General features: G+C 29.1%; 2 protein-coding genes across 2 annotated transcripts in view; both read left to right on the top strand.

Moving 5' to 3' along the window:
- LOC136973742 (twitchin-like) overlaps positions 1-17,501 on the top strand; it is a 245,808-nt gene extending 228,307 nt beyond the window's left edge. The window contains 43 exon segments of the mRNA XM_067268488.1: positions 8-126; positions 219-384; positions 472-614; positions 683-842; positions 932-1,120; positions 1,199-1,312; positions 1,430-1,534; positions 1,625-1,822; positions 1,911-2,022; positions 4,178-4,353; positions 4,442-4,720; positions 6,464-6,636; positions 6,733-6,862; positions 6,950-7,252; positions 7,333-7,444; positions 7,575-7,747; positions 7,825-8,112; positions 8,280-8,445; positions 8,639-8,760; positions 8,852-8,890; positions 8,974-9,039; positions 9,112-9,140; positions 9,142-9,206; positions 9,307-9,510; positions 9,587-9,728; positions 9,825-10,024; positions 10,096-10,248; positions 10,321-10,366; positions 10,460-10,540; positions 10,628-10,733; positions 10,900-11,017; positions 11,101-11,273; positions 11,348-11,393; positions 11,513-11,657; positions 11,733-11,910; positions 14,978-15,439; positions 15,519-15,661; positions 15,737-15,893; positions 15,967-16,086; positions 16,168-16,365; positions 16,455-16,568; positions 16,645-16,866; positions 16,941-17,501. Coding sequence (XP_067124589.1) covers positions 8-126; positions 219-384; positions 472-614; positions 683-842; positions 932-1,120; positions 1,199-1,312; positions 1,430-1,534; positions 1,625-1,822; positions 1,911-2,022; positions 4,178-4,353; positions 4,442-4,720; positions 6,464-6,636; positions 6,733-6,862; positions 6,950-7,252; positions 7,333-7,444; positions 7,575-7,747; positions 7,825-8,112; positions 8,280-8,445; positions 8,639-8,760; positions 8,852-8,890; positions 8,974-9,039; positions 9,112-9,140; positions 9,142-9,206; positions 9,307-9,510; positions 9,587-9,728; positions 9,825-10,024; positions 10,096-10,248; positions 10,321-10,366; positions 10,460-10,540; positions 10,628-10,733; positions 10,900-11,017; positions 11,101-11,273; positions 11,348-11,393; positions 11,513-11,657; positions 11,733-11,910; positions 14,978-15,439; positions 15,519-15,661; positions 15,737-15,893; positions 15,967-16,086; positions 16,168-16,365; positions 16,455-16,568; positions 16,645-16,844 — 6,413 coding nt within the window. The 3' untranslated portion in view covers positions 16,845-16,866; positions 16,941-17,501.
- Positions 17,502-17,975: 474 nt separating this feature from the next.
- On the top strand, positions 17,976-24,427 carry LOC136973746 (hillarin-like). The gene is made up of 7 exons (XM_067268491.1): positions 17,976-19,464; positions 21,559-21,675; positions 21,761-22,045; positions 22,123-22,272; positions 22,357-22,439; positions 22,520-22,663; positions 22,751-24,427. Exons 1-7 carry the CDS (start codon positions 18,961-18,963, stop codon positions 23,859-23,861), a joined length of 2,394 nt encoding a protein of 797 aa, XP_067124592.1. The 5' UTR covers positions 17,976-18,960; the 3' UTR covers positions 23,862-24,427.
- The last annotated feature ends 2,837 nt before the right edge of the window (positions 24,428-27,264 follow it).

The raw sequence follows: 27,264 nt of genomic DNA, 5'->3' as shown, positions 1-27,264 counted from the left end.
TACATAGGTGCACCTAAGATTGATATTGCCTTTGCAATGAAAGACATTGTTGTACAAGCTGGAGAAGAATTTACTATAAGAATACCATTTAATGCTAGTCCTATTCCTAATGCTACTTGGACTATAGTACGTATTAGTTATTTAATATTTTCTATAAAATATGATGATAATTTTTATATAAAAAATAATCTCATGTATTATTAATTTTTAAATAACAGAATAACAAAATTTTACTACCAAATGATCGTGTGTATTCAGAAGTGAATGTAGCATTTACAGTTCTAATAAATAAAAAGGCCAAACGAGATGACTGTGGTCAATACATGTTAACTCTTAGCAATCCTCATGGTTCAGATTCATCATCTTGTAGAGTTACAGTAGTTGGTAATATATATTTATAATAATATAGATACAATATATTAAATATTTTTCAAATTACTACAATTAATGATATCATTTAATTTTTAATAGATAAACCAGGTCCACCGGAAGGTCCACTAGATGTGACTGACATTACACCTGAAACATGTTCTCTGTCTTGGAGACCACCTAAAGATGATGGTGGTAGTCCTATTACTAATTATGTTGTAGAGAAACAAGATCCAACCACACAAGTTAGTATTAAATTTTTTGTTCTTTACAAAAATTAAGTTTTTTTTAATTTATCCTATTTTTTCTTCAGATTTGGATGAAACTTAGCAGTTTTGTAAGAGGCTGCCATTATGATGTTATTGGGTTAGAACCTAATAGAAAATACAATTTTAGAGTCAGAGCTGAAAATCAGTATGGTATTGGTCAACCTTTAGATACAGACAAGCCAGTTACAGCCAAATTTCCATTTGGTAAATTGTTGTTTTTATATTATTAATGTACTATAATCATTCTTTTACAAAATGTCTATGTATGTATAACCTTAAAATATTTTATAAAGATGTGCCAAGTGCTCCAGGTGCACCAAACATTGTTGATTGGGATCTTACCAGTGTTTGCCTCACATGGATGCCATCTCTCAATGATGGTGGCTCTAGAATTCAAGGTTATCAGATTGAATACAGAGATCCTTTAGATGGAAAATGGAGAGTAGCTAATAAAGTCCTAGTAAAAGATACTGCTTTAACAGGTATTCTTTGGAAAACCTAATTTTGGAATAATATCGTCATTAATATTATTATTTACATACTTATTAATGTGATTTCAGTAAATGACTTAATACAAAATCATGAATATGAATTTAGAGTAAAGGCTAAAAATGCTGCTGGTTTCAGTCTTCCAAGCCCACCATCCTCTATGTGTAAATTAAAACCAAGATTTGGTAAGTAAAATATAAGTAATGAAACTAGTAAAAAAAAAATATTGTAAAAGATATAATTAATTTCTTTATAAATTATTAATTCATGATTAAGATTAAAGTCATAATAATTATTTTCAGCTGTACCTTCACCTCCACAAGATGTAAAAGTGACAAAAGTTGGTAGAAGTTATGTTGATCTTAAATGGGAGAAACCACGCTCAGATGGAGGAAGTAAAATACAACGTATGATTGACTGATGATTCCATGATTGATATATATATTTTCATTATAATATTTTAATTATTTAAAACTTATTTTTTCTTTCTTTTGTAGATTATATTGTTGAAAGGAGAGAATGTGGAAGTGCTTTCTGGTTGAAAGCCAATGAATACAATGTTACAGATTGTTCATATATAGTTTTAAATCTAACAGAAAACAAAGATTATGAATTCAGAGTATTTGCAGTCAATGCAGCTGGAAAAAGTGAACCAAGTGCTTGTACAACTCCAGTTAAAGTTTGTGAAATTGCAGGTAAGTTTTTAGTTTAAATAAACTTAGATTTATAGATTTAAATATTTTAAGTATAATGTTATAATGAATTATAATAATTGTATTTCAGATGGTGTTAAACCTGAATTTGTACGTAAATTATTTAATAAGTCTTGCAGCCTTCATAAGACAGTTACTTTAGAATGTGAAGCTGTTGGTAAACCTTTACCATCATCAAGATGGTAAGAATATTTAAGAAACAGTATTACATTATTAATATATATATTTAATATTTTAAATTAACTACTATGTATAATTTATTTAATATTTTTAATGTATTATTATAGATTCAATGCAAGATTTTATATTAGAAATACTTTAAATTTAAAATATATAAAAATATAGTAAAAATGTATCTGGAATTCTGATAAAACCTTATTCAGTAGACATTTGGCAAAAATTTTTGGAATTTATTTATAGTTAATGTTTTTCTCACTCTTTTCTCTTATGTGGGTGTTAAAAGGACTTTTTTTTTTTAAAGGCCCATTGGGGTGATTGGGTAGTGAGGGATGGGGCTCAACATATCTATGACAGACCACCATCTAAAACAGGGATGGGCAAGTCCCCCAGGCCGCATGCAGCCCGCATTAATATTTTTTGTGGCCCAATTAGCATAAAATATGAATAAATATATCAATTTCCCAGCTTAAGGAAGTACGCAGCAAAAATTCAAATGTTATTTTCTACAACTTATGTTTGTGAATAGTTTTTTCGCAATGAATATAGTAAAAATTAAAACAAGAAACTGGCTAACACACACATCAAAACTAAGTTAAAACAAGCAGTGATGAATATTTAACCAAATATTTCCGATATACAGTAAGTCCTCTACTTACAAACTTAATCCGTTCGTAGCAGTCATTCGCAAGTCGAAAAGTTCATAACTCAAAAAGACGATGTTTGGCGCAAAAACTCAAATACAACATTGTTTTTACAATTATGTAATGTTTAGGCTACTTGAATAATGTTGAATTAAGATTGTTAAAGGGAAGTATAAATTCAAATCAATCACATGTACAGTACATTATTTATTAAAATTACTCATTTAAAACAACTACAAATGTAAATATGTATGTACTGTAAATGTTTTAACATAAAACTTTAAAAATAAACTTGACTATACATAAAAAATAACCAACTGCACTTTAACCTGCCATCTGTCGGCTTTGTTTGTAACTTCGAAAGTTCATAAGTTGAATGTTCGTAAGTAGAGGACTGCCTGTAATACATTTAGATCAGTTCCAGAAGCTGAATTAAGTATAAATATGCTAATTTATAATTATATATGAATAAATAATTGTGATTTACCAACATTTTTTTTTTCTTTTTTCTGTTGTATGCAGCCCACACCAGTTCAAAAGTTTTAAAATGCGGCACTTACATAGAAAAAGGTTGCCCATCCCTGATCTAAAAATTCCTGGGGTTTTCAATCATCCAGATTTGATCCCAGATCCCCGGGTGGTAGGGTGACACCTCAACCACCTCAGGTTATGGTTAATGTTAGTTATTGGTTTTAAATTTAAAATGAGATGAATGTTTTAAATTTTACATTTAAAAATTGTATTTTATTTTTTTCTATATTTTAAATGATGAAGCCATAGCAATAAAGACAAAAATACTTTTATCAAGACATTTTTAAAAATTTCTACATAGTTGTTAATGTAAAAATGATCAAATACCAATTTCTTAATTTAAAATGATCAATAAACTTTTTCTTTAGATACAGCTATGTACTCATTTGTAAATTTTCAATTTTCAATGATAAAGTGAATTATCTAAAAATTAATTTATTATTCTTTTTGAAATTTTAAATTATTTATTCATTAAAACTTATTTATAATTTAATTTATAAATTTACTTTATAACTACTTGATGTTTATTAATTATTAAGTAGTTATATTATAGAATGAATCATATTATATTAAGCAATACAATTAATTTATTGATTAATAATGAAGTCTTATTGCACAATATACATAAAAATGTATTACGTACTATTAATACAGATTTCTTGAATGTTTTTGCCTTGTATAGTTATACTCATTTTGAGAAGAAAGCATAAATTAAATTAAATTAAATTGTTTACAGATAAAACTATATTAATTGTTAACAAATAATTCATTTTATTGCTTTATTAGTGTGATTCCTTGGCCAAATATGAGCTATTCGTGCAAATATACAACAAAATAACAATAAGAATATATTACTATGATAGTTTTATTGAATATTATTTACTTAATGATATCATCAATGAACTAAATTAATAATAAACAAGTGAATCTGTCATTTCTTCTGTAACTATTCAATCATAATATTGTATTTCTCCAAAAAATATAGGTTTAAAAATGGCCGTGAAATTCATCCAGCAGGCCGACTTAAAGCTATTGATGGGGATAATGGTGTTTATAAATTTATCATAACTGAAGTTTGGGATACGGATGAAGGGGAATATATGTGTGAAGTCAGCAATTCATTGGGATCAGATAAATGCTTTGCTAGACTTATTATTGCTTGTAAGTAATCAATACTGTTTAATCTGTAAATTTTGATTAAGCTTTTAACATAAGCAAACATTTTTAAAAAATTTTAATTTAATTACAGCACCACCTAGAATTGACCAGATCCCTTCAGAAGTCTTCTTTCCAGAACATGATAATGGAAAAATCAAGATATTTTTCTCAGGAACATCTCCTTTTGAAGTAGTCTTGTATAAAGATGGTTTAGAAGTTCAAGCTAGTGACCATTTCAAATACACAGTATTTGATGATTATGCAATTATTTTCTTGCGTGAAGTATTAAAATCTGATGAAGGAAAATATAAAATTGTTGTGGAAAATGAAAGTGGAAAAACAGATGCCACCTTTTCATTATTTGTTACAGGTTATTTTAAAATTTTAGCATTTTTAGATCTTTTATTTTATTTTTACATGTTGTATAGTTTTATGAATACATCTATCAGATGCATTCAAGATGTGTACAGTACCTATTAGATAATTCATGTCTATAGATTACTTGCTACAATTTGCATAATTTCAGGGCAGTTCATTCCACTTAATTCTGAACTAGAAAGCTAAATAATGTAATGTCTTTATATAATTATGCTAACAAGAAGACATCTAAGCTTTGGTACCCTGAATTTTGCTGAAATTTTAATGTTTTAAAATATATTAAAATTCAGCAAAATTTAGAATGTCAAGACCTTGGATGTCATCTTTAAATACAAAATTTCACATATATTATGATAATTAATTGTAGACAGCACATTTTCACAATATCAAATAAAATAAGAATTTCAATTATCATAATTCATCTAACATATAGTCTGACATATAATTAGAGTAAAAACTAAAATAGAAATTTATTGAGAAGATTGTTCATAAATGGAATATATTATGTATAACAATAGTAGTTGAATAATAACATAATAATATCACATTAGTAATGTAAACTTCCAATTTTTCTACTTAGATCTCAAAAATTCAATTGTTATAAAATATATAGTTAAATATAAAATGCATTATTAATCTGCTTTTATAATTAATTCATTAAACAATAATTTTATACAAACTGATATAATTTATTTATTGTTTTATTTGCATTAAATCATTAAATAATTAATTAGCAATTAATAGTAAATAATTGGCTTCTTTTCAAATTTCTTCATAAATTTTTATAAAAATGATCTCTGAATAGCATGAGTAATGAGAAAGGAGAGAAGGAAAAAAACTACAAAAATATCATATTTCAGTATGGCAGCTTTTATCCTGATATTTCATTTTTTTTTTCATTAATAATTAATTGCAGTGAACAAAGGAGATTTCATTATTAAATCTATGTTGACACTACACTCTTGCTGAATTTTTTATTATTGATCAAGTTCAGAAGAATAATAAATATCTTAAAAATTTTAATCTAGATTAAAAAGCTAGATTTACACTATTTTTCTTCTTTGATCCATCATTATCTAAGTAATCTAGAAAGCAAGATAAAAATTTACAAAGATTTTGATTTCAGTTTAATAATAATTTTAAAATCACTAATTGTTTTAATGTAGAGTAATATCAATAACACAGACATAGTTATATAACACTAATTATTAATAAATTTGATTAATTATTAAACAAGTTGTATTAATATTAAATATACTATAAGTATATTTTAACATATAAACATAAAAAACATTGTTTTTAAATTTTTCAATAATGAGTAAGGATGAGAATTTATATATTAATATAGTTATACTATAATTAACTGACCAACTTAAAACTATCGTTTTTCATTAACCTTGTAATAATATAACCCCTACATTTTATACAATCAAATTTAACTTTACTTAACTTTACAAATCAAACTTTACTTAATACTGTATTAAGAACTTTTTAAAAATTAAATTAGTGCTATACTCCTTAATCAGTAAAAAGTTACTATATTGTACATAAGTTATATTGATACAACTGACCATACACTAAACTGAGAAAGTCCTGAATACAAAGAATGGGACTAATCATCAATCATATTATATTTGAATTTGTGTTAATGTAGGGCACATTATTGCAGAGTAATACTCAAATTTTATTCTTTTCAATAGATAACACTAATTATTTTTAAAAATTTGTATTATAGGATTACCTGGGCCACCTCAAGGACCATTGGAAATATCAGATATCAATAAAAATTCAGCAACAGTGGCTTGGAGTCCACCGAAGTTTGATGGTGGCAGTAAAGTTACTCATTATATTGTAGAACGCAAGGAAACAAGCCATACTCAATGGGTAATAGCAAGCAGTTATTGTAGAGTAAGTATAATTTTTTTCCTCATAACATTTTATTTTAACATTAATAGTTTAATTTTCACTTAGCAAATAATATTACTATAATAATTTTTATTTTAGGAAACAACCAGTGTAGTTCATGGTTTGGTTGAAAATGGTGAATATTTATTCCGAGTAATGGCAGTAAATGAAAATGGACATAGTGCACCTCTTGAAGGAATTAATCCAATAATTGCAAAATTACCATTTGGTAATTGAATTAATATGAATTTTAGTCAGACTGTTTTGTTTAGTTATATACACATCATTAATACTGTAATTCAAAATTTTATTATAGACCCACCTTCTGCTCCTGGAGTTCCTAAAGTCACTGAAATCGGAGGAGATTTTGTGAACTTATCTTGGGAAAAACCAGAATCTGATGGAGGTAACAGAATAAAAGGATACTGGATTGATAAAAGAGAAATGGGAACTCAAGCTTGGCAACAAGTTAATAATTACTTGTGTGTCACTAATCAAATAAATATCAGTAACCTTATTGAGGATAGACAATATGAGTTTAGAGTATATGCAGTAAATGAAGCTGGTAACAGTCCTCCATCTATGAGTGCTACTGCAGTTCGTATTGTAGATCCAAATGGTATTTAAAACCATTTTTATTTAAAACTTTTTATGTGAACAGTGATGGTAGACAAGATACATTTTTTAAATATTTTTCAGCTGCTGTAATTCCTGAATTTGTTGTGCCACTAAAACGAATAATGGCTGTTGAAAACAAAAGTGCTGAATTTTTCTGCACTATAAAAGCAAATCCAAAACCACAAGTTACATGGTAATCTTATAATTGTATTTTCTATAATATATGTATTTGAAAATTATAAATTATCTTTATAAACTTAATAAATATTTTTGTAAATTTTCTAAATGTATACATATTTTTTTGTTTTATATTAACAAATTAGGTGCAAGGGTATGAGAGAAATTTTTGAAGGAGGAAAATTCACAATGTTAAAAGAAGGAGATAATTATACATTAATTATTGCGGATGTATATGGGGAAGATGCAGATGAATATTCCTGCAGAGCATGGAATAAAGCAGGAGCTCGTACTTCAAGAGCTGAATTGCTTATTAAAAGTAAAATCATTATTATATAAATCAAAATAAGATATTTTTGTATATTTGTTTAATAATTTTAAATTTCAATTATTTAGCACCTCCTCGTATTAATGTGCCTCCTCGCTTCCGTGAACTTGCAAGCTTTGAAAAGGGAGAAAATGTGATGCTAAAAATTCCATTTACTGGTTTACCTAAACCAAGATTAAAATGGTCTCGAGATGGAGAAGAAATTGAAAGTGGAGGGCATTACGATGTACATATTGCTGAGCGTCATGCCATCTTGACAATTCGTGATGTCACAAATATAGATAGTGGTCCATATCGATTATTTGCAGAAAATGAACTTGGTGTTGATTCAGCAATTATTAAGATACAGATAAGTGGTGAGTATTAAAATATATATAAGTTTATATGTATATATATAAATATTTATCTCATTTTATTTTATTGTGAGTTATAATATCAATAAGTTTGAGCAATAACTAGAAATTATTAATAATCAAACAGTATTTTTAATTATATAATTTAATTTTTTAAATGTCAAATTTAGATAAACCAGACAGACCAAGACACCCAACCATTGATAATATAGGAGATGATTCTATTACATTATCATGGAAACCACCTGCTTGGGATGGTGGCAGTCATATAACAAGTTATTTGATTGAGAAAAGAGAAGCCACCATGACTAGTTGGATTCGTTGTGGACATACAAGGTAGAATAATATATTAATTTAATTTAATTATTTTAATCTAGTCACAGAATCATGAACCAGTAAAATAAAAACAAAAAATTGTGGATCAGCAGAAGTATGTTATTTATAGTTAATTTGTATTTTAATTTTACTTGTGCACTTATACCTTTCTATAAATTAATTATCTAAATATTAAATAAATAATACTTTTTAGATTCCAGCATCATCTTGTTTCTGGATTGAATCCTGGAAAAGACTATCAGTTTAGGATCTATGCTGAAAATATTTATGGAAGAAGTGAACCCAGTGAAGCCACTCAGATAGTCACGACCAAACGTATGATTAAATTTACATTATAATCAATTTTACATCTTTAATTAAAGATTAAAAAGTAATTCTTAACACAATAAACTGTTAACTTTTACAGCATCAACTAAAGAAAGGATAAAAAGGAAAAATTATACATGTAAGTATTAAAAAAAATGAATATAAACTAAAGTAAACTTATGTTAAAAATATTAATTTATTTAATATTTATCAAATTTTTAGTGGATTCTCAAGGACGCCGCATTCGTGGAAGATCAGAGGGAAAAGTATCAAATTATGATCAATATGGTAAATATCTAGTTTTCAAAAATTTTTAAAAATTTCTAAAAATAAAAATTATTTAATATTTTTACATTTTAGTGTTTGATATTAATGAAAAATACATACCACCAACCCGTTGATGTTAAGACATCTAGTGTTTATGATTACTATGACATTTTGGAAGAAATTGGAACGTATGTTTAATAATTTTATTTATTTAATATAGTATATTGACATTTTATATTTTTATAGTAAAAATTTAATGCTTAAAAATTTGTAAAAAAAAATTTTTAGGGGTGCTTTTGGTGTTGTTCATCGATGCCGAGAGAGACGCACAGGCAATATATTTGCTGCAAAATTCATTCCAGTAACTCATCCAGTTGAAAAATCTATAATTAGGAAAGAAATTGATATAATGAATATGCTTCATCATCCAAAATTAATTCGTTTACATGATGCCTTTGAAGATGAAGATGAAATGGTTCTTATTTATGAATTGTAAGTTGTGAATGAAATTTGTAATATAATAAGTAATTGTATGAATTGTATAATTTAAAATTTATTTTAAATTTAGTATGTCTGGTGGAGAACTTTTTGAACGTATCACAGCAGAAGATTATAAAATGTCAGAAGCTGAAGTTATCAATTACATGAGACAATTATGTGAGGGTGTAAAACATATGCATGAGAAGAACATCATACATTTAGATATCAAGGTTGAAATATCTTTTTTTATGATGCTATTAAAATATTTTCCCAAAAAATTAAAATAATGAAATTTAAGAATTGCTAATTAAATGTTTTTTATCTAGCCTGAAAATATCATGTGCCAGACAAAGACAGGAAACAATATCAAATTAATTGATTTTGGTTTGGCTACAAAATTGGATCCGAATGAAGTTGTACGTATATCTACGGGAACTGCTGAATTTGCTGCACCTGAAATAGTTGATCGAGAACCTGTTGGTTTCTATACAGATATGTGGGCAATTGGTGTTCTTGCATATGTGCTGTAAGTTATTTATTTAACACTTAAAATTATCATTTTGATTTTTATGTAAATTTATACTTTTTTATATTTAGTCTTAGTGGTCTCTCACCATTTGCTGGAGAAAATGATATAGAAACATTGAAAAATGTCAGAGCATGCGATTGGGACTTTGATGATGAAGCATTTGCTAATGTTTCAGACTCAGCTAAAGATTTCATACGTCGATTATTAACTCGAAATAAGGAGTAAGTTAGCAGGAAAATTTTTCTATTTTAAGTTGAAAAAATTTAGAAATTAATTATTTATTTATTTTATAGAAAGCGTTTGACAGCTCATGAATGCTTAGCTCATCCATGGCTAATGGTATGTATAGATAAGAAGGAATATATATTTGATGATTATGAATATTTGTTACTATTTATATTGTTTAACATTTCACAATATTTTTATTTTTAGGGTGATATTAGTGCTGCTCCTACTACTTCCATACCATCAAAGAGATATATCAAAATTAGAGATCGCATTCGTGCCAAATATGTGAGTATTAACTCATTGTTACAAAGAAAATATCATTAATTTGTAGATATTCTAAATAATTATTTGATTGTAAAACTGACTTTTCAGGGAGATTACTGGTTCAACTGTTTACTTCCTATTGGCCATATTGCCAATTACAGTTCACTTCGTAAACTTCATGAGGAAAAATATAACATTCACGAATTTTATTTTGGTAAATAATTTAACTTTAAAAAATTAAAACAACTACAAAATTTTTATATATCTTAACTGGAAAATTTGAATTTTTTAAAAAATAATTAAGTTATTGGATAAAATATTTAATTCAAATTTAGAATTTTGAACATTTAAGTTATTAATGCTTATATGATTCTTATTAGATCGCAGACAAGCTGCACCAAGGTTTGTGATTCGTCCTCAGAGTACTTTCTCTTATGAAGGACAAAGTGCAAAATTCTATTGCCGTGTTATTGCTGCAGCTCCAGCTACTGTGACTTGGTATTATAAATTATCAAAATAACTTAACTTTGAAGTATTAAATAATTTTTCTAAATGTAAAACTTTTTTTTTTCATACCTTAGGTATCGTGATGGATATGAATTACGCCAAAGTGTTAAATATATGAAACGTTACCAAGAGAATGATTATTACTTTATTCTAAACCGGTGCAAAGTTGATGACCGAGGTGAATACATCATTCGTGCAGAAAACAGTTATGGATTTAGAGAAGAACCAGTATTCCTTAATGTACAAAGTAAGTTTTAATTAATATTTTAATCCAGTTAGTTAACAATAGATGTTATACATGTTTATTTTCTTGTAATTTAGGTGTTCCAAGAGAAATTCCACATATTGTTTTAGATGAACCAATCAGGTAATTGAATTTTTATTAAACAAAAATAATAACTTACAATTAAAATTCTACATATTCTTTTAGATTAATCAAATAGCTAATTGTATGTTAATAAAAACATCAAACAAATGATTTTACAGGAGGAGATATCCACCTCCAAAGAAATTATGGGAAGAACCAGTTGATTCCGCTCCTTGTTTCACATTCCATCTCCGTACTCGTGTCATTCAAGTTGGTATTGGTGTCAAACTTTTATGTTGTCTGTCTGGAAAACCTACACCAGAGGTAAACTTTAGAAAATTAATTATTTGTTTATTTATTTATTTCATAATAAATAAAAAATACATGTTTGCATTTTAGATAAGATGGTTTAAAGATGGCAGGGAGATCAATAAATACGATTACAATGTGACTCACTCAGATGGGGTTGTTATTCTTGAAATATTATCTTGTACAATGGAGGATGCAGGAACATATGTATGTCGTGCAACCAATAAATTAGGTGAAGATGAAACTACATGTCATGTTATAATGGAAGGTAAGTATAAAATTTGTTAACAAAGATTTCAAAACTATAATTACAATAAAAAATAATCTTTAGAATTAATTATAATTCTAAAGATTATTTTTTATGGTAATTTCATATTTATTCCTTAATAGTCTGTTTTCTCATTAGTACAAAATATAAAAACTTAAATTAGTAATGCAAATTATTAATTTTGTCTCCTAAACACTATAAAGTGCAGACACGCAGACACTTGGCAATCTTCGTTGCCAAGTGTCTGCGTGTCTGCACTTTATAGTGTTTAGGAGACAACAACAATTACTGACACAGTTTCAAGTGCATCAAAGCAAATTATTAAATTTAATTTAGTTCTAATTATGTTTTATGAGTTGTTTCTTATAAATATCACAAGGATTTTATATTCAATAAAATTTATTATTATTATTATATACATACTGTATATATATATAATTGTCTGTGTATGTGTGTGTTATTTGTGATAAATTAAGTTATTGTGAAATTTGATAGAGCGAAATGTAGACAAAGGAATAAAATAACAAAGAAATTTATTTCTTGCTCATTGCAATACAAGATTCTTTTAGGATGCCAACAAATACCTCTCCCACTAAATAATACACAATAGTACTCACACGAAAAATAACACAAGATCAATTCCTGACAATAAAATTCATGTGGCGACCTCTACTCGAATCAATCATCAAATTGTCTAGAATTATACATAACTTACAACTAGGTGCTTATGACTACTTATAATTAATAAAAATAAAATAATTAATTAGAAAAACTGAAGAATAAGAACAGGGGATAGGAAAGAGAGTACCTACAATCTGTTGCAATGTTCTATTTGTCATTGGTATGTTGGGATGAGATTTCTTCCTGGGATCATGAATGGGCTCAATTCTCTCACTATTTTATGATCAATTCGAAGGGCTGACTGTGTTTTCTATTCATTCTCTCTCTTCCTGAAGTCCTTGTCTCTACCATGTGAGGCTAAAATGCACTGAGGAGACCAATTTCACTGTCTTACCTCTCTAAGGTCCTGCTCCGGAATGAGCCACGTGCTACCCTTCTTGCCCTCAGGGTTGCATTCCATCTATTTTCTCAGAGATTAGTTGTCCACATACCAAGAAGGAGGGTTAAATAAGAACATTCCAGAAAAATAAGACAATAGAAAAGATAGAATGGAGGACAGAGAACAAACAATTTTAAAATAATATACATTTATACAAAAGTATACATTGGAAATATGGCATGTAGCCACACTATCAACATTAGAGATAAAACAGCAATCTCTAGTTATAGTTCAGGTTAACCATTTGAAAAAATAATTTTATAGTTATTTTTAAACTTATTAATTCTCTATCAACTATTTATTCATCTAATTATTGAGTGATAAACTTTATTGTGTTCAATATTAAGTCAGAATAAAATGGCAAATGAAGGGCATAAGTTTGTTGGCTTGTTGCATATAGTTAAGTAATGAGCAACTGTGAATCTGCAGGTTTCAGAAAAAGTGATCAATCTAACAATTAAAATGCTTAATGCCTATTTATATATTGTACAAACAATATTTTCTAAAATTTATTTATTTCTACAAGATATCAAAAACATTAAGGAAAATATTATCAATTCTTAGTTGTAATGCAGGTTTGGGATAGTAACTCTGTCCTATATTATAAAACAAATATTTGTAACATATTTCAAAATATCAATATTAAGCCTTCTGTAATGCTAACATTATATTTTTCTTGATATTATTTTAATTGAAATGAAAAGAAAAACATGCAGTATAACAATGGCATTATAACTGGAAAACAGTGTAAAAGTGGACAGCTAAATGATAGTTTTAAATTATTAATCTTTGAGAATTAAAAATTTAGTCAGTTTGTTTGTTTGTCAGTTTTAGCTGAGATGGAAGAGTATTGCATTGTTCTTCAAAATTAGCAGTTAAAAATGTTTAAATTAATATTAATGTTATGTTATATTATGAACTTTGGCGATTTCATATATCAGTGTTGATCTGTGTGTATGTAGTGTGGTCAAGCCAATGATTAAAGCCAGAAAGTGGCACAGGAGTAGAGCAGCTTTTTTTTTTCTGTCTAAATGGAATATTGGTATGTGGAATGTTTCTCTTCTTAATAAAAGCAGTTTTAAAGATTTTATTTTTCTGTTAATAAAAATAACATTAATTTATGAAGATAGAAATCACTACAGACCCTAAGTTTTCTCTGACCTTGGGAAAAATTCCCAACTCCCCTTCTTCTCGATAGCCCTGCCAATGACAGTGAGTAAGAAAAATTTCTCATTGTCATGTTTTGAGTGAATATATAAATATAAGGTGTACCTCTTGTATACAGTATTTGTTTCTACTTCCAACTTTTGTTGTATGGTATAAAAAGTATGAAAATCTCCACACCATCATTGTGTTTCCAGCAAACACATTTATTAAGAACACAAATGTTTTTGGCATATTTCATAAACCTGTATTAGGTTTCCAATCTAGCTTCAATTTGATAATGTTCAAAATTGGAATGTTACTCAATAAGTAATGCTATTTAATTTTTTACATATACATAAATATCATAATTATATATATTTATATTATATATAATTATGATAAATATGTTATTGATATATGATACAATGTTTCTTAAATTATGTCTTATAATTACAAATGCATAAGAAATATAGGATGTTCTACATTGTAAAAAATTAAATAGCATTACTTATTGAGTAACATTCCAATTTTGAACATTATCAAAATTGAAGCTAGATTGGAAACCTAATGCAGGTTTATGAAATATGCCAAAAACATTTGTGTTCTTAATAAATGTGTTTGCTGGTAATGCAAGGATGGTGTGGAGATTTTCATATTAATCATAATTCCAGCTTTGTTCATTGCTTTCAATATAAAAATACATTGGGAGAGGAACAAATTGCCAGTACAAAATTATTGCTTCCTCTATCCCATATGGATCTTCACCAGTGATTTCATAATTGTAATCAGTTAATTAAACTGACTTTACAATACTATTAAATTTATTATAGCATATTTATATTAAATTCCATTTTTATTTAGATCGGCGAGGACCACCACCATTAAAATCTCCAGTTGTTGTCAGCCCCATTCCGCCATCTCCTTCACCTAGACCATCTCCTTATGCCCATGATACTTACAGTCGAGATTATTCTTCTTCTCATGCATATAGTCACACTAGTGACTATGTTTCTCACAAACAGTCCAGCTATTCATCTGCATATTCATCATCTAAAATATCCTCTCAATCTTATAGCTCTACTAAGATTTCTAGTAGATCTGACTATCTTAGTACAAGATATACTCCATCTCCAAGAGCATCACCTGCAAGAAGTTTAAGGTTAGACTCGCCTTCTAGAGCTATGAGATCCTCTCCTGCACGATCCTACGGAACCTCTCTTCGGCCAGAAACTCCAACTAAAAGAACACAAAAACCGTATGGAGCTTCTAAAAAAGAACCATCAAGTCCTCAGAGATCAAGAACTGCTACTAAAGAATTAGAAAGTATGTAACATTAATATTAACAATTTACTAAAATATTATTATTTTATATAATTAAAACATTAATTAAATTTTGATTTAGTACCAGATGATATTGAAATGACTGCACCATCCTTTAAAGAACAATTGAAAGACACTAAAATTAAAGATGGTGAATCTTTAACTTTAAAATGTGTAGTATCTGGTATTCCTGAACCTCAAGTAGAATGGTTAAAGAATGGAGAGGTATTTTTAGTTTTAAATAATATTATAATTAAATACAGTATTATTTAAACTAATTATTTATGTATTCTTTTATAGAAATTATTTTCATCAGATATAATAGATCTAAAGTATAAAAATAATGTGGCAATGCTTAGTATTGGTGAAGTATTTCCCGAAGACGATGGTGATTATGTATGCAGAGCAACAAATTCTTTAGGAACAGCTTCTACAAAATGCAAACTCACTGTTTTACGTATGTTTATTATTTATTTTAATTATTATTCTTAAAAAGTTTTGAAAATTAATCATATAAATTTAAAATTTAGCAATGGATCCAGTGGAAGCTGCTTCAAAAGCTGGATTCAAGCCTCCAAGAATATCACAACATCTAAAGAGTATGGTAGTTAAAGATGGGGATTCAGTAACTTTACAATGCACAATTACATGTTAGTCAAATATTTTTATGATTTAATTTTTTTTTGTTTGTTCCCTAGAATATTTTTTAACAGAAAAATTATGTATTTCAGGTCCAAACACATTTGATGTGGTTTGGCTTCATAATGATAGAGAAATTAAACCTAGTAACGACTTCCAATATAAAACAGAAGGAGATGCTTATAAACTAATAATAGGAGAAATTTTTCCTGAAGATGGAGGAATTTATACTTGTGAGGCATTTAATGATGTTGGAGATGCATTTAGTAGTTGTACATTAATTGTAATGGGTATGTGTCATTTAATTATTAATGCAAGCATACTGAAAATTATTATATTATATTCTTTATTGGTATATACTTTTTGTATTGTTATATAGTACCCAATGAACCAGTTAAAGGACCAGGTTTTGTAAAGTTTCCTGAATCTGTGACAATTCACAAAGGACAATCAGTGACATTTTCAGCTGAAACTGAAAAAGATGCTAAAAAAGGTTAGACTAATTTTTATTTCAACCCTATCAATTTTATATCTTTAACTATATATATATAAATTTTTCCCCTCTGCAGTAACTTGGATGAAAGATGGTAACCCAATAGATACAAGTAGTACCCACCATCAGTTTAGTCACAAAGGTCGAAAATGTTCCCTTACCATACCTAATGCTATCGACACAAATATTGGTCAGTACACCTTAGTGGTATCTGATGGAAAAGACGAATGTGCCGCAACATTCTCGTTAAATGTTCTAACAGAAGGGGACGTCTGAGTGTAATTCTAGTCTACATAAGGTATGAAATTCTGCAATCATTAATATAATTTCATAAAATATTTAATAAATAATTCTATTTTAAAAATTTTTCAGGGTGAAAAATAAAATAATGGTCAGCCACTCACATTTGCTAATTTCCCAAGAATTATTTCAAGAACATGCTGACATCATTTTTTGTTGTTTCTCAATTTGTAAAAATCTTGGAATCTGTCATTATATGTTATATGTTTGGGAGCAGTTACAATCATTTATGTTTGAAATTTGCAAAAATTTATTAAATGACCAATAAGGGGGACAATTATCAATATATGTTTTATCTATCCCAAGAGCCTAAAATATTTTATTCTGTCTACAAGGTTGTGTACATGTCTTTCCAACTTATAGAGTATTTTTTTTTTTTTTTTTTTTTTTGTAGCTTTTGTCCCCCTCAATAAATAAATAAAAAAAGAAAACAAAGCTTTTATTGGGAGACAAGCAGGTTTCTAGAAGTATCAAACTACAACATTCAAAAATTGTGATTTATCATTGTATCCCACGACCTGAGGGAACTACAAACCTGTTTGCCTTCGAAAAACAGTCAGATGTCACTGTGGACTTGTATGTAGACCTGTAGTGTGACTTGACTGATGTGAATAAAGTTGCTTATATATAAAATTTCATTGTTGTAATTGTTGTTATTAAAAAACCATAAAATTCAAATTGATTTATAAATCCTTCCATCACACACGTGACAAAAGCAAAAATAACGTCACAACATTAAAAACTTTATAATACAAATTCAAATTAAATAAATATTGAAATCCAAACAAATTTATAATTATTTATAGGACAATTATTTTATTAATAAATAATTTTAAGTAGTTAAATTTAAAATTATTAAATTAAATTACCCACAACTTCCACAATAATCAACCAAAACTTCTACTCCATTTTAAATAAATAATATCTTAATATCACCATACATATTTATTATAAAGTTACACATAAAAAAAACAAATTATAAAATGTGTACTTTTCTCCTTTTTTTAAACACAAAAATTAGTCCAGTGATTTTTTTTGATTATAATTATTTTTTTTATATTTTTCTTTCCCTTTACTTTTGTTAATGTAAACAATTTCTTGACCCGTTTCTACTCCCCTATTCAACTTCATTCAATGTTTTTGACAGACAATTTAACCTATAAACATTGTTTGAAATGTGGAGTCTTAAAAGGAACACGTTAAATTCCTTTGCACATACAAGAATCAGGACATGTGAATGACCCTTTTCTTAAATTAAAAAAAAAAAAAAACATGATAATAATAACATGGAAGAGTATTAATCTTCAGATATCGATTGTTTAGCATTTTTAATGGTGACTTTTTGACCTCTACAAACCTTAACGTGATGAGTAAAAGTTTAGTTTCCGCTATGAGAATAATCAAGAATTGAACTTTGCAGTGAAGTTAACTTACAGGAGAATCTCATCTCTAGATACAGACACCATATAATACTTTTATCCTTCCACGCAATAAATATTTTATGAGTTTTCAAGCATCGTTTAATGTTAAAATTACTAAGCTGTTAAATTTCTTTTTATTTTTAAGTTTCGTTTCGTGCACCATTTAAGTCGCGAATTATAATTAAAGTTTCCTAAATTTGTACAGGAAAAAAAATATATTATTTTTTTCTTCGTCTCCTTAAAATCTCATTGAAGTCTAAGGAAAGAACGGGATTTAAATTTTATGGCGTAATGACGTCACGTATCTGTTATATGTCGTCAATACACGTCTGTATTGGGAACGTGACGTCAGAATTAGTCTCATTAATAATGGTAATTATGGTGATGACGTAAAGCCGGAAGAGTAAATTTTTTTTTTGTGTTTATTTTTAAATTTAGAAACGGAAAAAGGGAAACGAAATTTAAATTAAAACAAAAGCAGACAAATAAAACGTTTACCTCATTCCGACGATGCAAAAAGAACGAGCGAAAACGTCTCCCCGATCGAATCTAGACTGGGGTACAGGTAGATGACGTCACACAGCTAGCCATGCAAAGAGTCGTTCCGTGGCATCAGGAACAGGTTGAAGGCAAAATGGCTGCAGTGTATTCGATCAGAGTAGAAGGCTAAAATGAACGCTCACGAGATACCATGTTTAAGATGTGGCTCTATAGTCTATCAGGTGGATAAAGTCGGTCCTCTTAAGGATCTAACGTACTTCCACCACGGATGTTTCAAGTGTTTGATATGTGGAACGAAACTAACTCTGCGTACATACTTCAACAATCAGCAGTCGCAAGAGGACAAGGAGGTTTATTGTCAAGTTCACGTTCCAAAAACTGGACCTGGACATTTGGATGGATTCTCTGTGGGTATCAAAGCCGCTCTTAACGTACCTAAAACTAATCATCTGGTCAACGATCAGATTAGAGGTTCTGGTAAGGGTACGTTCGATGCTGGGGCACTCGGGATCAAAAGTGCCTTGACCTCTCCCAAAATCAGCGATCTAGAGAACAGACATCGAGAAAATTTGGCTGGTAAATTCGATGCCACCGCCTTACACATAGCACATGGTTTAAATGCTACCAAGTTGAGGAGGAGTAATGGATACGAACGAAAAATCGATGAATATTTGGTGAGTGCATTTCCCTTTTTTTCCATTATTTACTTATTTTTATTTTTCTGTTTCGTTTGATTCTGCAAGATTGAAAGTATCTCGCTTTAAAAATGATTATATTTTGCTAATAAAAACAAATTTATTTACTAATTTTTCGCTCGGTTGAATAAATAGATTCCTTCCTTATTCGACCACGCGGAAATTTTAAAAATAATTTAACCAAAATTTTACTGTCTTTTACCTCATTTTGTACTTTAAAAGCGTTAAATGAGGCAAGATATATTTACACTTTCTATTGATTTAAACTCAAACTGCTCCTGTATATTTACAGGAACAATTTTAAGTTTCAAATCCTATCATATATACAAAAATTATTTAAATTATTATACTTTTTTTAGCGCTGGTTTATGAAATGTTCTGACCTACTCTAAATCAAACTGCCCTAACAAAATTCCTACACTAAAATTAGAACACTTAAAAGCACAAGTTCTAATGTATGTGGCCTAAACACAACATAACTTTGGGCTTATTTTAAACGTGGCCCTTAATCTAATTATTAATTATACTTGTATAATATATCATGGTATGTTTATAGAGACACGACTGTGCCCTTTGTATGCACGGAGCGTGAAATTTAAGCGGAGGGTTAATGTATATAAGATGTCTTATGATAGAACCTATTGTCTATAATAAGGGCAGTTCCGGTTTCTTGTCTTTTGCATCCCAGGCCCTTCATAAATGGGACGTCACAGGATCACACTTTTTGTCATGACAATGTATTAACGGTAGAAAAATTGAGATGTGATAAAGTATAGATTGCATCCTGATGAGTCTGTATATCTTTTGATTTAGGATATACATTTGAACTTTATTTTTAATGATCTAAAGAGATTATTTTAAGGTAAGTGCGCGAAATATCACGCGGATAATGCCCCAAAATATTTTGAGCGCATCTCAAAATCCACGAAATTTAAATTTATTTACTTATTTCCAGTTAAAAATATATATATAAATTTCTATTTAAAACGAAATAATAATCAATATTTGAGCGTAACAACATTATATAATGTATAAAATATTTCAAAAATGTTTAGTATTTGTTATTATGCTAATGTTTTAACAGTTAATTATTGACCTTTAACTTTGTGACACTCGCCTCGCGCGACACCCCATATCCCATTTCTGTGTGACCTGGTAACAATTGGGTACAGCTCGAGGTGAAGACAATCTCGGATGACGTTACTAGAAATGCCGTAACGTTAATAAAATGTTTAATATGCCGGATGTTACGAAAATATTTTCCCCTCCCTCCCCGGAAGGAGTAGGTTTGTGAGTAGTTACGACCGAGGACGTGGCTATCGACCAGGAGCGATCGATAAACAGGTCTTTGGCCTAAACTAAATTTGCAGTTTGGGGTAGGAAGGCGTATAACGCGCACCATAATCGAGAAATTTCGTAATAATATCGCCTCTTTCGCCTTAAATTTTTACTAGAAAATTAATTAATTTTCTTCTAGAATTAGCGAAGTACGTAAACAAGTTAAATTATTCAAGAAAATAAGAAAAAATAAATAAGTCTACAAATATTTCTGTGTTACATAGTTGACTCTTTGTTGACAATGACCGATATAGGTAGGCCTCTTGGATAGAAGCCATCTCATCTTGGCACACTGACCCAATTTATGATAACCTGTATCCTCATATGTATATATATTTAAACAGGACTTAACTATATCCCATATTAACCTTGTAATTCTGGCCAATCTCGTCGAGTAAGACAAATAAAAATTATTAAAAATTTGATAAAAATTAAATCTTAGAAATTGTAATTTTTCCCACTAGATGGCACGACATTTATGAAGTATGGCCAAAAATTGTTAATTTTTCTATAAAATTTATGAACAGGTTTCAAGTTATTTTTCCTCATTCTAGTCTACTGGAATGTAGGCGTGATGAAATTCTAGATTTTTATCTATTTATTATTTTAAAATATTATTATCATCAAACAAATAATTATATAAATTAATTTTTTTAATATATTTATATTTTATTTATTTTTTTAAAAAATGGTAAAAATTGTCCTGTAATTCGAGTAAATTAAATAAAAATTTAGGATCCGGAAACGCAAAAAACTTTAGAAATGAGACACAGAATAGAAGAGGATGCCCTGTATCAGCAATTTGCTCAGAAAAGAGCGGAAGAAGAGATCCACATCAACCAAGAAATTAAAGTAAAAATGATAATTTTCTTTAATTTAATTTAATTTATTTTTTAATTGCTTGTAATCATCATCGTTATCGTCGTCTAAATTACAGGAAGAATGGGAGAAAGAGCTTGAGAGATTAACCAGTAAATTTCATAAAGAATTAAAGACTAACAAGAAGAAAATATCTGGTGAAGATGAGAAGGCTCTCACCATCCGTCTTCAGAAAGAAAAGGACGATTTGGAAAGAAATATGACTATTAAATTAGATAAGAAAAAAGAATGTTTAACGAGAAAATTGCTAGAACAAGAAAGAGCAGCAACCGCTGAGTTAGTCGATAAACACAGCATTGAAATGCTCAACCTAATCAATAACAAGAGATTAGAGTTAACTGCTGTGAGTATTAAAAAATTAAAAATTAAATTTTGTGGGGATTAAACATTTTAAATACAAAATTACTACACGTTTTATAGACTGAAAGTCCCGAAAATAATGGCCATCAAAATACCGAATTGGCTCCTTATCCTTTGTTTCCTCCTCCACCAATCCCAACAGTTGTATCAAAAGTAGAAATTTACAGTGATCCTAGCGTCTTCGCGGAATTAGATCAAATTGCTATCAATGTAAGTGAATTTAATAATGCCCTATGCCCTATTTTATGAAAAAAATAGGTTATAAAACTATCTTGACTGGTTTTTTGATAACAGGTGGCTCAAGAAGATCAGCAATCTTTTACTGATCTTGTACGCCAATTGACAGAAAGTTGCGTTACCGACGTAGAGAAAGCTAGGTCATTTATTTTATCTTAAATATATATATATTTTTTAATAATATAAGTTACTGTGTGCTTTAATATGTATCTTCTTTCAGGACCCTATTTAGATGGATTACAGTTAAAAATTTAAATACGATGCAGTTTGATGATAACGTCAACGCTGACACTCCTATGGGAATTCTTCGAGGGATAAAGCATGGCACAGAAAGCTATCACGTGCTTTTCAAGCGCCTTTGCAGGTTAGAAGAGCTAAGATATGGTTTAATTTACGAATTTTAAGATAAAGTTGCAAAATATCATTACATTCACGTAATATTTACTTTCAGTTATACCGGGTTACATTGTGTTGTCATCAAAGGTTATTCGAAAAGTGCGGGTTATCAACCTGGTATACGTTTTGAGGACAGCCGGTTTCGAAATTCGTGGAATGCCGTTTTTCTAGCTGGTTCTTGGAGATTTGTGCAATGCAATTGGGGTGCTCGACATTTGGTAAATGCCAAAGAGGTCCCCAAGCCCGGAAGTAAAGGGAAATCGGATAGTCTAAGATATGAATACGACGATCATTACTTTCTAACTGATCCTAAAGAGTTCATATACGAGTTTTATCCACAATCACCCGAATGGCAGTTGCTGGAGCACCCTCTATCTCTTAAGGAATTTGAAGAATTGCCCTTTGTAAGATCATTGTTTTTTCGATACGGCTTATACTTTCCCGATTCAAACGTCACTGCAGTACTATACACGGACAGTACAGGAGCTGCCACTGTACGAATCGGAATGCCACCCAACATGGCACCCAGTTTGATCTTCCATTACAATCTGAAATTTTACCACACAGATTCGGATAACCACGATGGTGTTAGTTTAAAGAGGTTCGTCATGCAATCCGTAGCGGGCCACGTAGTGACTTTTCGAGTACACGCTCCCTCACCCGGAGATCTTCTACTCGATATATTCGCTAATGCAGTCACACCGAGAGAATATCTGACGGGAGAACCCATGAAATTCAAGAGCGTTTGCAAGTTTAAAGTAACCTGTAAGGATCTTCAAACGGTAATGGTGCCACTACCCGATTGTGCTAGCGGAGAATGGGGACCGACTAAAGCAACCAGGTTATTTGGCATGGTGCCTCTCACTCACTCGGATACGCTAGTTTTCTCGGGAAGAGATATGGAGATACAATTCCGTTTAACTCGACATCTAACCGATTTTATGGCCACCTTACATAAGAACGGGGTAGAAGAGAGGAAATTATCACGTTACGTCACGCACCACACCGAAGGCGACATCGTAACCTTTCGCGTAACATTTCCAGAAGATGGACAATACGGTATGGACATATACACGCGTGATATTAACATAAGTAACGGTGCACCCGATCGACAACTTCTCACTCATTGCTGCAAATACCTCATAAACGTATCGAGAAAAACATGATAAATAACATTTCTTTTTTGAAGAACCTCGTTATTTAATATATGCCAAGACGTTAGGTAGGCATTTTTCATCCAGTATTTTGAAAATCTATAAACTAAGAACGAAAAAAAATCCGCAATTCTTAAAAGTTTCATAGGTGATTATGGTATTAATGTATACGGTTAATTTATATTCTGTTATACAAAAAAAAAGATCTATATATATAAATATATATTCATAAAGTTTTGTAAAATTTTAAGATAATCATCAACAAACGTAACGCATTGTTATCTTTTTAAAAATTATTATTATTATAATTATTATAATTGAAAAGAATTTTTTTCGTGAAAAGAAAAGTTAAAAAGAAAATTGTTCTGTTTGTAAAGAGTTAATATTTATTGGGCTGGTGATGAATTGTTAAATTTACGTTAATGATGCGTTAACGTAAATAACGTGATGTTTACAATTAACCAAATCTTAACTCTTGTAACGTAATTCGATGTCTTTGAATATCATCACCTCTTTAGGTAACGCACTCGCTTAAGCACGTGGTACTGAGTGACGTCAGTTATGTTTGCAATATCAAATAGAATGATAAAATTCAAAAAAAAAAAAACAATGAAAATTTCTTTCATAGAAATCCAAGGATTATTCTGCAATTTTTTACAAGAATTTTTCTACAAAATCTTTTTTATAAACTTTTAAAAATTCTTTTTATATGAATTTTTTATTTGATACTACTGCTATACATCTGAGAACAATTTTTCTAAGAATTTTTTAGAAAATCATTTTTCTAACTTTTATCTTTCCTCTTCTTACCACTTTTGTACAGGAATGTTTTGTTTTTTTTAAGTATATATACATATATATATATTTTACGTGTACGTATATAAAATATATGTATACATAAATATATATATGTTGGAATATTGTTTTTATGCTAACAGATAATTCTTGCGATGATGATAATAAAAAAAAAAGTTGAAAATCATGTTTTTTGTAATTTTCTAATAATACAAATATTCGACACTAGATGTCGCGAATATTCGCTTAAGCAGTTTAATGTTGCCAACTCAAAACTTTATTTCCGTCGTAGTCACAAATATCTCCGCTAGATGGCACGTCAGGCAAAAAATTCGATTAAATTTTTTTTTTAAGAATTTTTCTATAAAATTAAAAGTTTTGAGAGAAAAAATTTAGCCCTTATATAAGGGAAACTGGTTATGAATTTTTAATTAAAAGTTTAAATGTTTTTATATCACGAATTTAAACTTAACTCGACATAAAATTTATTACGAGTCCACTTATCTGGTTCTACTTATTCCGGGTTGGACGATGTCCATGCATTGTTTCTTCGGCTTCAAGGTTCATTTCTGGGAATAAATAGATTCGAAACGATAGTAATGCCGTTAGGTCAAGGGTTTCGACATGAAATAATTTTGTTAATGTTGTAAAGACGCAATCTATTTAATAAATTAAGCATCCGTTAATTTATTATATAGACTTTTTTTTTGTTTATTTATTTAAAAAATCGTTGTTGCTATGGAAACGTGTTAATTTCACTTAGCAACGGATGCTTATCAATTTTCACGTTGCTATGGAAACCGTTACCATGCGAACAGTTTCCATAGCGACGTTGAAATTGATACGTTTCCATAGCGACAGAGAATTCGTCGGCCTAAATAACAAACAAAAACGTCACAATGGTAAGGAAATTAATCAATAACATAGCAACAGTTGCTATAGTAATCAGCTGATTTTTATTGAAAAGTTCGACTAAAAGTTTCACTTTTGTTTAAGATAATAAACAATTTTAAATATTTTTACCGGTATTTGATGAAGGTTTATTGCATTTAAACTATATATTTAGACGAGGAAAAGGTTTTTGTAACAAGATGGCATGATATAGACCTTAAAAAAAAAGGGGGGGTTTGTAGTAAGGTAAGGGTGAGTGAAGACGTCATAAAATTTTACGATAGCGGTCTTTGATCTAACGAGGACATACAATCGGCTCCTAAATAACCTAATTCTCAGATAGAAAAAATAAAACTTGATTTGAAATCTGATGTTATGTTTTCTGTATGTTAAAAGTAGGATTAATTAAAGCATAAATTAATTTCAATATTACAGATATATTAAACGTTTTTCATCCCTTTAACATGACTCATTTCACCTACACCCCAATGAATTATACATATCATTAGCTATTGATTGAATCAGAAAAGATGGGTATAATGTATTTTATATTTTGACGTGTGTATTTTTACTTTTTTCTAATTTAAACTCGGGTTTACACAGCTTTTCTTTACTCTAAATAGGGGAAGTAGACGTTATTATTAATAAACCAATTTATTAATTAAGCTATATCAGCTTTAAACGTTTATTTCTAATTTGAGATGACGTAACAATGTAAGATAATAAACGTAAATGACGTGTAAAATGTAAATTTTACATTATTAAATGCCACGTTATTGTTTATATAACAATGCAAAATTTAAATTCTAATACGTCATTTCCGATAAACATCTGTTATTGTTACGTCATCTTGCATTGCTGAAATTTAACAATGCCAGATGAGGTAACAATATTAAATGATTAAAGTATATGACGTAATAGCAAATGTTTATAATTAACCAAGTTTTCTCTTTAACATCGTTTAAGCCAAGTCATACTCAATGCCCGGGGGGACGCGGATGCGGTTAACTGATGTGGGTTAATTCGCTACTGAAAAACAACAAGAAAGGGCACAACAATCGAATTAAAATACAGAATTTTCTACGTTTTATTAATTAAAACACTAATAATTTATGTAATAATATAGTTAAGTTTTTTATCAAAAGATGGAGCCAAGTGGAGAATCAGAAGTTTTTATTTTATTTTTTTTAATTTTGTATTATTATTCTTTCGTTTGAAAGTTAATAAAAATCAATTTCAACCACAATATCTCATTTAATGAGATTTTTATTTTATTCTATTTTCTCGGTACCAAGAAACGAAACGATTTTGTTCAGTTGCGATATTCATTATCAGTACGAATTATCTCACGATTCTCCATGTTTGAATGCCGTATCGTTACCTTAGTTGCCATAGTGATAACGTCGGTAGCTCATACTAATTATTTGGCCCCGGGTAAGTGTCACGCTTGACCCCATTTGGGGTCCGAGTTCAGCTGTATATATGTTTGCCTACGCTAATCATTCTGCAACAATAGTACACACACACACACACTACTGGTATTGCTAAAATACATTAATAGCGTTTTGTAAGTTGAACAATAGACAAACTCTTCATATTAAAAAATACAATAGAAGTAGTGATAAACGTTTTTTTTTATTTATTATTTGATGAGTACGTATTGCATGACAAGTAAACCGCGTGTAAAAAATTAATATCACGACATTTTTAAAGCATAGAAAATGAATTA

Source organism: Centruroides vittatus, unplaced genomic scaffold, assembly GCF_030686945.1.
Source record: "Centruroides vittatus isolate TY-2023 unplaced genomic scaffold, ASM3068694v2 contig_329, whole genome shotgun sequence".
Classification (NCBI taxonomy): domain Eukaryota; kingdom Metazoa; phylum Arthropoda; class Arachnida; order Scorpiones; family Buthidae; genus Centruroides; species Centruroides vittatus.
This window is presented reverse-complemented; position numbering and strand designations above follow the sequence as displayed.

Bases quoted from the DNA above. Each gene is read 5' to 3' on its own strand.
- LOC136973746 (XM_067268491.1), top strand. From the start codon at position 18,961: ATGAACGCTCACGAGATACCATGTTTAAGATGTGGCTCTATAGTCTAT. The intron at 19,465-21,558 runs GTGAGTGCATTT...ATAAAAATTTAG, and splicing joins GAAAAATCGATGAATATTTG to GATCCGGAAACGCAAAAAAC. The intron at 22,440-22,519 runs GTCATTTATTTT...ATCTTCTTTCAG, and splicing joins ACCGACGTAGAGAAAGCTAG to GACCCTATTTAGATGGATTA.